The 11566-nt window shown below is 46.6% G+C and overlaps 2 protein-coding genes across 2 annotated transcripts in view; one reads left to right on the forward strand and one right to left on the reverse strand.

Moving 5' to 3' along the window:
* cand2 (cullin-associated and neddylation-dissociated 2 (putative)) overlaps nucleotides 1–5089 on the reverse strand; it is an 11490-nt gene extending 6401 nt beyond the window's left edge. The window contains exons 1-11 of the mRNA XM_070959139.1: nucleotides 5022–5089; nucleotides 4370–4513; nucleotides 3611–3765; nucleotides 3383–3506; nucleotides 2823–2880; nucleotides 2497–2695; nucleotides 2233–2338; nucleotides 1962–2104; nucleotides 747–1057; nucleotides 443–584; nucleotides 212–330 (exon numbers count right to left, since the gene is read on the reverse strand). Of these exons, the coding sequence (XP_070815240.1) occupies nucleotides 212–330; nucleotides 443–584; nucleotides 747–1057; nucleotides 1962–2104; nucleotides 2233–2338; nucleotides 2497–2695; nucleotides 2823–2880; nucleotides 3383–3506; nucleotides 3611–3765; nucleotides 4370–4513; nucleotides 5022–5089 (1569 nt within the window). The remainder of the gene's footprint in view (nucleotides 1–211; nucleotides 331–442; nucleotides 585–746; nucleotides 1058–1961; nucleotides 2105–2232; nucleotides 2339–2496; nucleotides 2696–2822; nucleotides 2881–3382; nucleotides 3507–3610; nucleotides 3766–4369; nucleotides 4514–5021) is intronic.
* Nucleotides 5090–5648: 559 nt separating this feature from the next.
* Nucleotides 5649–9627, forward strand: sec13 (SEC13 homolog, nuclear pore and COPII coat complex component). The gene is made up of 9 exons (XM_070958745.1): nucleotides 5649–5784; nucleotides 5990–6034; nucleotides 6590–6705; nucleotides 6788–6939; nucleotides 7221–7354; nucleotides 7580–7713; nucleotides 7854–7974; nucleotides 8444–8590; nucleotides 8674–9627. The coding sequence occupies exons 1-9, from the start codon at nucleotides 5782–5784 to the stop codon at nucleotides 8782–8784; spliced, it is 963 nt and encodes a 320-aa protein (XP_070814846.1). The 5' UTR covers nucleotides 5649–5781; the 3' UTR covers nucleotides 8785–9627.
* Nucleotides 9628–11566: the final 1939 nt, after the last annotated feature.

The following is an 11566-nucleotide window of genomic DNA, read 5'->3' on the forward strand; positions in this document are numbered from 1 at the left end:
TCATCTGCACTGATGGAGACATCAGGAGCTCTTATTTTCATTATTTCTCATAGCTCATGGACATGAGACACAAACTGAAGACATGAAGCTGAACTCAACGGCTGCAGGTTCGCATGACATCAGCCAATCATCTGTTTTAAAGAATATTATGGATGTTTCACATTGTAGCGCACGTATCCTGAAGCAATGCTTTAAAAGAGGCTTCAAGGACCTGCATGTGAGGCTGAAAGGCTTGAGGAGGGTGGGAGAGGAGGAGGACGTGGAAGAAGGAGAGCGCATCAATCCTCATGGTGGAGGAGGTGGACTTGTCTGTCAGGGAGAAGACAATGCCTGGAGGAGGGAGGCAGCGAGGGACAAAAGACAAATGAGAAGGGAAAAGGACAGAGGAGAGCAGAGGGAAGTGTGTGTGTGTGTGTGTGTGTGTGTGTGTGTGTGTGTGTACCAGGTATTAGAGCAGGTATGTGCTGCTCCAGGCCTCCAGGTACAGTGTGAGCCAGCTCAGTGAGGAGACAGAAGCAGCCCTGCCGAGACTTAACGCTCTTCTCCTTCAGCTGTCTGTGGAGGGCCTTCACTATCAGCGGCACCTGACAGACAACACACACGCACACACACACACACACACGCACGCACGCACACACACACACACACACACACACACACACACACACACACACACTCACTTAAACTCTGATCCACACCATCATCATCCTCTTCTCCGTCTGTAAAGCACATGACTGAACCTGCACCTGTTTCTTCAGCATGGCGACCGCCGGCTCCTCCTCTCTGCTCGGCCCGGACTCGGGCCCGGCGGCGGCGAGGCCGTGGTGACTCGATCCCGCTCGCGTCTGCCTCAGCAGCGTCGAAAAGGCGGCGAAGACGTCCGCCCTGACGTTCTCCTCGCGCTCCTTGAATCGGGCCAGCAGAGCCGGGCAGATGGAGGAGTAGAAGGAGAGGAGGAGGTCCCGCCTCGTGTTGATCAAGGCCTCCAGACACTTGATGGAGGAGCGCCGCACCTTCCAGCTCATGTCGTCATCGTCACTGTACTCATCGTCTGATTCTGGACGGAGCGATGAGACGAGACAGCAGTTTTTGTACTCAGAAACAGGCTAAACTCACTCATTACTTACAAGTCAGGTCCCTCATTTATATTTGTGAATTCATACAAACTCACTGTGGACAAAAACACAAGCTAACGAGTCATTACGAGCTCTTGTCCTGTAAATTTCCCCTCTTGAACACAAACAGTAAAGATTAGCTTCCAGTTTGAGCTCCATGTCCTCGTTTCTCCAGCTGACAGACACACCTTCAACACACAGGACCAGTTTTCTTTGTACAAGTCAGACGTATCGTGTAACTCCTGGAGAAACCCCCCTTTGACCCTGCAGACACATTTCTGTCTCTAAAGCGTCCCTCAGAGGATCACTGTCAGCTCCGTCCTCTCTCGTTTCAAACAAGCTGCTCCCACTTGTCAGCTATTAGAAGTACAAGAGAGTAGATTTTAATTTTTCTCTGTGCACGCTTCATGCAGATCAAAGCTGTACATCGTACTCACATTTCCAAAACAAAAGTAGCTTGAATTAGCCGTGAGGTGGATCCTCTCTGTGATAAATGCAAATGCTGCCCTGCCTCACCTCTTCACCTGCGCTGGTCACAGCTCCGCCAAGATGAATTATGTAAATCAGTCTTCCAAACCTTCTCTGAACTCTGCCGCGTCCCGCTGAGCCTGCCGATCCCCCACAATATCTGACAAACCCAAACGGGGCGGGCCAGCCTTCACCTCCTGACGGGCTTGATGAGCTGCCCCTCCCTCTCACTCCCTCTGGATTACTGCAGTTCTGCAAGTACTGCAAGTTCTACAGAGTATAGGCCCCTTTCTGTCCTTTGATGAGAAACCTGAGACTGTCTGAAAGCAGGACAGGGTCAGAAAACTGACACAAGGAGGATGAAAACAAAAGACAGACCTTCGTCCAGCCCGTCCTCTATGTCCATGCTGTCTTCTTCCTCCTCCTCATCGTCATCATAATTGTAGTTAGGGTCAAAGGTCATGAACTTAAGACAAAGCTGTGTTACTGTGGCAACATGGGGGGACATCTCCTTTGGACACCTGTCAATCAACGGACACAACGAGAATAAAGAGAGAGAGAGAGTGTGTGTGTGTGTGTGTGTGCGTGTGTGTGTGTGTGTGTGCGCGCGCGCGTGCGTGTGTGTGTGTGCGCGTGCGTGTGCGTGTACCTGCGTATAAACGCTTCAAAGGCCTGGAAACAATATTCTCTCAGCTCGTCGTCTTCCACGCTGGTGAGCTTAAGCACCATGGGGATCAGTTTCTCTAAATGTTCACCTACAGAACACACACACACACACACACACACACACACACACACACACACACACACACACACACACACACACACACGTACAGCAGACAAAATCGAATAGACGAACCAGGCATCGTCAGCAGAGTCACTAATCAGACATGAACATAGCATCAGGTCTCACCGACACGATGGCCGCCCTGACGGCTGATGGTTGCCAGGCACTGGATGTACGTCCTCGTCATTGACGTGGGCGGGCCTTTGGCCAGCTCCATCAACAGGTGCTCAGTCAGCTGGGAGAAGAGGGCGGGGCTGCAGCATGGCACCAGGTGACCAAGAGCCAAGATGGAGCGCTTCCTGACCGCCATCCTGGGGCTGGTTAACTGGGAGAGCATCAGAGTGAGGAGTGATTGAATGAACGATTGAATGAAGGAGTGAACAGACAGATGACAGCCAGTCGTGAAGAATTAAACGCACCACGTTCACATTCGTCACAGGTGTGTTTCTTACCTGAGGCAGCAGGCTGGTCAGCAGCGAGCTGTGAAAACTGACCAGCGCGCCGCTCAGCCTGGAGAGAGAACAAAAATCACCACTCACATCAGAAAGCAATCAATACAATTCAAATCAAATCAATCGATGGTCAAACAGGACAAAGAGTGTGTGACAGCCATGCTAGCAGCTTAGCTTTAAATGCTAATGTCAGAATGCTAACATGTATCATGCATACAGTGACTAAGCTAACATGTCGGTGTTTAGCAGGTATAACGTTTACCAGATCACTTTATTTCAGTATGTTAGCATGCTAATGGTCGCTAATTAGCCCTGAATAGCTGAGGCTGATGGGAGTGTGATTAGTTTTGCAGGTATTTGATCATAAACCAAAGCACTGAACGAATTAAAATTTGACCTGATGATGGCGCCAGCTGAAAAGTTAATGGATCACCAAAGTTATGACAGTTGATCCTGAGGAACATGAAGGTCTAGATGCTGAGATGTTTCAGTCTGGATCAAAGCGTTGGACCGACCGACCAGCCGACACTGAGCCACACGCTGTGATGTTTGGTTATTACCTGCCCAACATGTCCGACAGGATGTCCAGCGCCTCTAACTGAACCGTCACGTCTTCTTGTTTCCCCATGGCACCAATCAGCTGGGAGGTGATCTTCTTGCACACACTGATGGTCAGGGTCAAACCTGGCAACCCACATAAAGACGAAAGCAGCATCTTTAATGGAAATCTGGCTACAAAAAGCTGGATGTCCCCAAATTTGGGATAAGCTGACGAGACTCTTCCTCACCTGATGAAGACAGAGGCAGCTCGGCGATCACAGTCTTCAGTCCCATGCTGGAAATGTCTCTCAGCTGCTCCTTGTCGGACATCATGTTTGAGCACAGCGTGTCCACCATTGTCTCCACCTGAGGCTCCTTCACCTTGCTCACCAGAGGGGCCAGGCTGCAAATCAAACAAACCCAAAGGATGCTTCACTCATTGGCTATGAACAGTTCATCCAAAGAAATCAGAGCACCACCCAGAGGATGAAATAAGACGGCGCCTCGCTCTCATTTTAAAGTTTCACACTGATATGTCGTTTATAGCCTCAAGCTTTAATATTCTGTCCTCTCCTTTCATTATCGATCTGCTTTGAGCAGCTTTTGTTGTCTAACTCTGCCAGAACAGACGTCCCCTTCACCGACAACGGCGACTTTACTGATTGTGCCTCATCTAAGGGCATAAAGTGCAGGAAACACTGATTTCCTTTCCTCGTCTATCACCTTTCATTGCTATCCTCCACCTGTCCAGCAGATGTCCTCAGATTTTTCCTCCTGTCCCAGTCACCTGAGTCCTACCTGCTCAACTGTCCCTCACTGCCCAGTTAACCCCACAGTATTCATACCACAACATCTCCACGTGCTTCACTTTGTGCCTTTGCTTTCCATCCACCTGAAGCTGAACCCTAATCTGTACCTGTCTGTAACATCCACACCTTAACCCCTGTGTGTGTGTGTGTGTGTGTGTGTGTGTGTGTGTGTGTGTGTGTGTGTGTGTGTGTGTTCACCATTTCACAGCCAGGTTCTGCACCTCCCCGTTCTTGTCCTCCAGCAGTTTGAGCAGCATGGTCACCACCTTCCTCTCGCTGTCCTCGTCCAGCTTAATGCTGTCCTTCTGCAGCTCCAGCATCAGGTCATTGGTGGCCATGAACCTGGTCACACACACACACACACACACACACACACACACACACACACACAGATGGAGAAACAGGAACAGTTGTGAGTAAAGAGAAAGAGACGAAACATACAAATTACCTGGTGATTAAATTATGAACTTATTAAAACGTCTGATTTTATGTTGCTATGACACTAAATCTCCATGCAATATACACACTTAGACACACACACACACACACACACACACACACACACACACACACGGATGAAATGTAAGCAAACAGAAAAGAAAGGTGACAGAGACAGACTGAATCATCAATATTATCAAGGTGATCAGTTGAGTGAAATCTGTATTATCAGGCTATTGTTGACTTACAGACCGTGAACGCACCACAGACACACACATACACTGACACACTTTCTAAAACTGCATAAAATCAGACTTTCGGTGTGATTTAGAGCAGATTAGACTAAAGTGACACACATTTAACATATGACAGAAGTGTCCTCTCACTGTCAGACACACGAGCTCTGTCTTACCTAAAATCTTTGTCGGTAGATGTCATTTTCTCCAACAAGTTGGAGATGTGGTAAGACACATTCGACATCTTGGTGCTTTGACAGCTGTCACCGACGAAAAGAAAGTTATTCTGCGACACGAGCAGAAAACTGGGGCGACAGATTTAACCCGACAACATGGCGAAGCTGGAGGGGGCAGAGGGAAGAAACACACCGGCGGGGAACTTGACACTTGGTGGGTTCAGATAAAAATAGACGTTTGGGGAAAGTGTGTCAGGGTTGTGGCGCCATCGTGTGGACACACACAATATCTTCACCTAATAGTATTAGAACGCATTTAATATTGTATTCTGTTTGTTAAATAACGTAAAACATCACACGTTCAGTTGAATTGTAGATGACAACCGCTAGTCCTTCTCTTAAAAGCGGAACATTTTCGCTCAGCCGTCTTCCTTTTAGTCAGAAAATTATCTAAATTAATTTCTATGTGGCGATATCTTGCCTCTATTGTCTTTATTTAACATTCGCAACGCTTTATTTGATTTTTATGTCAACTTCTTAACCTATGGAAGCTATAGATAGTAGCTAAATCAACTTTCGTTATGTGGAACCTTTGATAGCCGTTTGTCGTTTCCGCCGGTAGAAACAGTCGTCGGACCCTGACACTGTGGGAAGCGGCTGCTGTACTTGTTGCCACGTCGGAGTAGTTGGGGATCCGGTCCATTCATTTGGAAGAAAATAAGGAGTATATTTCTGTTGGGTTTCTGGTGTAGCCGCAGTCATGGTGAGAGTAATGGCTCTTTGTTTAAACTGTCGGGGAAGCACTTTGCTAACGTTTGTGTTGAGTAACGTTGACCGTTAGCTGCTGACGTGCCCACGTAGCTAGCTCATTAGCAGACAGGATAATGGCTGAGGGCTAATTCCAAAAGCAGTGGTATGTATTCATTTCTGTGTCATTTCAGTGCGTTTTATTTGTTTGTTAATTTCAGGTTTCCGTCATCAACACAGTGGACACCTCCCACGAGGACATGATCGTAAGTTATCCAGTTTTCCTTCTTTACTACTTAGCTTAGAGCTAACGTTAGCATTCTCCAAACAGACAGGGTTTATTATAAATAGCCGCAAATTTAAAAGTGAGCTTTAACCTTGATGACGTTTTCTAGCTTCATGTCGCCCGTTAGTCAGTGTTGCCAACGTAATGTGCCATTACTTTTGGGGTTAAGATAAGGGCAGGTTCAGGTTAAGATAAGGGGAAACGCTGACACTGGCTGCTGGTTTCATGTCAATATTAATGCACAGGTCAGATGTCAGTATTGGGATTTACAGACACAGTCTGTGCTTTTGGAGATTGATGGCCACATTTTAGCAAACAAGCTGACAAACCTGCACTTCAGCGCAGAGCTTCAGAGGATTGTTTCATGTATCAGTTGGTTAATAACATGGATAATGTGGATTGGAGCTAACCAACAGTTCATCGTGTGCATGCTTTCAAAACACCGCCCGCCTGCTGTGAGCATGTTGCAGTCGTAGACTCTTTTCAGAGAGAGGATTGTCGTCTCACTTCAGGTCTCGATGCTTGTCTGTTTCAGCATGATGCTCAGATGGACTATTATGGTACTCGACTCGCCACCTGTTCCTCTGACCGCACCGTAAAGATCTTCGATGTCAGAAACGGAGGGCAGATACTGGTAGCAGACCTCAGAGGGTGAGACATGGTGGTTCCACAGTGGTTTAGTCACTTCACATATGAAAATATATGAACTAAATTTGGGTCTCTCTGTCTGTAGCCACGAGGGTCCCGTGTGGCAGGTGGCATGGGCTCACCCGATGTTCGGCAACATTCTGGCGTCCTGCTCCTACGACCGTAAAGTCATCATCTGGAAGGAGGAGAACGGGTCCTGGGACAAGATGTATGAATACACTGGACACGAGTCGTCAGGTCGGTAGATCTTGTGCAGGTTCTTCTCTTTGTACTTCGCTGTTGTGTCTCATTTGTCTCCTCTGACAGAGACATCAGTGTGTCACCATTGCTAACGCTTGTCTAAAGGAAATATCCAGGCGCTTTCTTTGCTGCTTCCTCTCCTTCCTTAGGAAACAAAACATTGGGCATCAGGTGATAGACTCAGAGTGCTGATGGCTCAATTTGACAACCTGCCATGATCTTTTGAACAGAGTGAGTTGGAGTTTGTTGAGCCTCTGGTTTTGTTTGTGTGTCCACAGTGAACTCTGTCTGCTGGGGTCCATATGACTTCGGTCTGATTCTGGCCTGTGGAAGCTCAGACGGTGCCATTTCCCTCGTCACATTTACTGGGGATCAGCAGTGGGACATCAAGAAGATCAGCAACGCACACACTGTGAGTTTAACACACAGCTCGATGCACAACTGTAATTTAATGACGTTTAATTTTTGTGTGAGATGAATGTTAATCGATACTGTGATTTACTCTGTCGTGCTGTTTGTCCTCGCTTCATTGCTGTATTGGATTTGCTTCGGGAGTGTAAAGTGTCACGTAAAACTGTGCTGGTGCTGCTCTTCAGATTGGTCTCTGTTTATTCATTCAGTTGTGATTTTCCTGCAGATCGGCTGTAACGCAGTGAGCTGGGCGCCTGCTGTGGTTCCAGGCAGCCTGATTGATCAGCCGTCAGGACAGAAACCGAACTACGTCAAACGCTTCGTCTCTGGAGGCTGCGACAACCTGGTCAAACTCTGGAAGTGAGTTCGCGTTTAGTAGATTCTCTGAGGTGCTTCATGTTCATGTTTCATGACTCTTCTCAGGGAAGTAATTTATGTTTTGAAAATTTAAAAAACGGTTTATAGCCTGACTGTCACTGATTGTCACATCCTGCCTCCAGAGAGGAAGACGGTCAGTGGAAGGAGGATCAGAAGCTGGAGGCTCACAGCGATTGGGTGAGAGACGTCGGCTGGGCTCCTTCTATTGGTCTCCCCACCAGCACCATCGCCAGCTGCTCCCAGGTGAGAGTTTTTCAAAGGAAAGGGATCATATGCAGCATGTGACCTTTCCATTAAGGCTCATGACCTGTCGAGCTTTTTGCTCCTTAGCACCCAGAATATTTCGCTGTTTCGGGAAATTGCCTAAAGTTTATATCAGCAGTTTATTTAGAAACACTGAATTAAGCTTTGGTAACTCTGGTAGGCGTTCAGCTGAGTGGATTTATAAATGTGTGCCACTAGATGGAGCCAGAGGTAACATCCAGGTCAGTGATCTCTAACCTGGAACATGATTGTAGGTGATCAAAATTACAAACGGTCAGGACGTCTCTCGTCACAAACTGTCTGCATTAATATTTATAATGCAAACGTAATGATTCTAAAATGAGGTTCACTGACATTGATCCTCGACCTTTGCCAGATAAAACCAAACACTGCCTGCTTGGTTTCACGACACCACAGTTAATTTTGGTACGTTTGCGCCTTCTTGTAGGACGGACGCGTGTTCATCTGGACGTGTGACGACCCCGCAGGAAACACCTGGACGGCCAAACTGCTGCATAAGTTCAATGACGTTGTTTGGCACGTCAGCTGGTCCATCACTGGAAACATACTGGCTGTTTCTGGAGGAGACAACAAGGTAGATTATAGATTTCTGCTTTTTTTTTTTACCTGGATATTTGTTCATGAGGTGTTTCTGAAAAGAGCTGAACTGTCCTGCAGGTGACGCTGTGGAAGGAGTCGATGGATGGACAGTGGGCGTGCATCAGTGATGTCAGTAAAGGCCAGGGGGCCGTGTCCACCATCACAGACACACAGCAGAGCGAGCAGTGACACGCGCACACACACACACACACACACACATAAAGATGACAGACGAGTCGAGCGTTAATAATCCCGTCGGACATTTGAACAAACGTCGTCCGCACAGATTGAGCTTCTTTTGAAACGTTTCCCTCCGTCAGCTCGGCTGCTTGATTATGACATTATGAGTTCTGCAGGTGCTGAACGCCTGTTCGGTCTGATGCACACTTTGTCCAGGATATATATTCCCAAAGTTTCCCAGAAGGGAAAGAAACCTTCACAGCTGAAAGATGGAGAATCTCCACAAATGCAAACATGACTGATAGTTACCATATTTTCTCATCAGATGCACTCCACCGTTTAGTTTCCACATGTACATAAACGCTGCTCCAAATTTAACTGAGTACACAGCTTCACACCCGCCCCCCATCCCATCCCATGATGCTCTGCTCCTGAAACATTCCTGAACGCCAGCAGCCGGGACGCAGCAGCCCCGTTTCTTTCAACGCTTATTTTATTTTTTGGTTCGCCCAAACCACTAACTGGAATGCCCCCCGAGAAACGCTGAGTTTTTATTATGTGTCACATATTTGGTTCAGATCCTCGTGTCCTCACAGTGAGACCGATCAGAGCGACAGAGACTCGACTGCCTGATTCTCACTCAATTAAAATAATAATAATGATAAACAGTTGTTCAGTGAAGTATTGATGAGGTTGTCAATAATTGCAAAATCAGCTGGTGTTTGGAGTGAATAAATCAATATGTTGCCCAGACGACCGTGAATGAGGCATAATTGTAAACAGTTTTTGAGTGTTTTCTTTCAGAAACCATGGATGTTTTTCATATTTGATGTAATTAAACTTTAATGTTTATACAGCGCTCTGTTTCTTCTTCTTTGGCTCCTGCAGTCATAAAAACAGCTGATCTGAAGACGATTCTGCTCCCGCTGCTGTTTATTAAAAGACATGCACGATAGAGGCTTGTTGCTCATTACATGAGCTTTAACAGTCACACGTTTTCTCTCTGACTGTTTGTCCAGCCACCAGCCTGTGGGAGCAGTGGATGCTAACCACGTTAGCTACGCAGCACACTGACAGAGTTCATCAGGATAACTGAATATAAACAGTAAAACAACCTAAAACGTGATAAAACTCAGAGGCTCCAGATGTGAAGTGGAGTCACAGCCTGAACTGTTCCCGGCTCTCAGAGACGAAGCAGACGGGAGTAAAATGATCTGCGGCCATTATGAGAATAATAATCCACTGGGTCTTGACATCCTCTGACGGTGGGAGTCGAGGAAGCCTCATGTTGGCTCTTGCCAATCATCTTCATCTAAGGGGAAGTGTCATTAAAGTCAGCCTCCACCCCCACACCCCACCCCCCGGCTGTGTTTGAGGGCGTTCCAAACTGACTGATCAGATAAGTAACAGAGGCACTTCAGGAGAGAATAATTCCTTTTGCTGTGGACTTTGTGTCTTTGCAGATGACACAAAAAAGCTAAAAAGGAAAAACGTGGCCTCTTTAATGACAGATGCTGCTCTCCCGTGTTGACTGATCAGCTGCTTATCTAGAGAACTTCCTCTGTCTGAACTGTATTTCCTGTTTTGTTTGTGTCCTTTCGTAAATTAACCTCGACCAGGAAGTCAGAAGAGGAAGGACGTCCCAACAATGACCGAAAAATGATCTCACAGCATAAACGATATCCACAGACGACGGTGGTGATTGTCACATATCACTGCCCACTTGCTCGTGATGCTCATGACTGCAGGTCATGAAGTATTCATGAAAAGTACCTTTGTGCTTTCTTTGTCATTGAAAAGTTCTCATTTTACTTCTAGAGGTGTGAAAATAAAATGTCGGTAGGCATGAACAATATGAGGATGAGGACACAGGCTCAATGAAGAACATCCGTCTCAGACATGAAGTCAACTCTCAGATCCGGAGTCAGGTATAAATGAACACATCTGAGACTGAGACTCACCAGCCAATCAAATCGCCCCACAGCATGCCTGCAGAGAGTTAACCTAGCAACAGCAAAGCTCACACAAACAAACTCTGCTCCCCCCGATTCCAGTATCTATGCTAAGCTACGCTAACAGCCTCCAGACTGCAGCTCGTCATGTAGCCTCCTGCAGACATGAGGTCAGTTCATCTCGCTCTGAGACAGACAGCAAATAAGTATATTTTCCCAAACCATTTTTTTTTTATCAAGGAATAAATTTCAGTTTTGTCAACATTTATTGAATCATTTCTTTCCCACAAACAGCTGCAATGTTTCTGGTAAAAGTCCAGCAGAGAACGTCAGACAGAACATGTTTAGCGGCCTTGATAACAGACTGTTGGGCGTGATGTGGTTTGCATGCGTCTGCTGTGTGTGTGTGTGCGTGTGTGAGAACTGGCATTGTGGCCACCAGAGACGCTTCCTGTCTCTCAGAGGTTCAGCACTTGTTCTGTTTTCTGCAGAGTTCAGTCTGTCTGCTGACACTGCAGCTGTTCAGTTTTTGCTTGTTTCATTTTACCGGTGAGTTTTTCTCCTTTTCATTTTACTTTTCTGCACTAAAAGCTCTCGCAGAGCTCTGCTGCTCTTGTAGAAAACTGAATACTTTCAGTAAACAGATTAATAATCACTTTCATTTTAAAGCTGAATCGTCACAGCAGAGCAGCATCATTGTGGACGCAGACGGGCGGGAGCCAAACGTCCTTTTTAAGACAAAATGTTGCTTTGAAATTCTACTTTTCAGTGAAGTGAAGTAAAATATGAAGTGTTCAGGTTTGGGAGTCAAATTATAAAAATGTAAAAAAGATTAAAAA

This window comes from Chaetodon trifascialis, chromosome 3, assembly GCF_039877785.1.
Source record: "Chaetodon trifascialis isolate fChaTrf1 chromosome 3, fChaTrf1.hap1, whole genome shotgun sequence".
Taxonomy (NCBI): Eukaryota; Metazoa; Chordata; class Actinopteri; order Chaetodontiformes; family Chaetodontidae; genus Chaetodon; species Chaetodon trifascialis.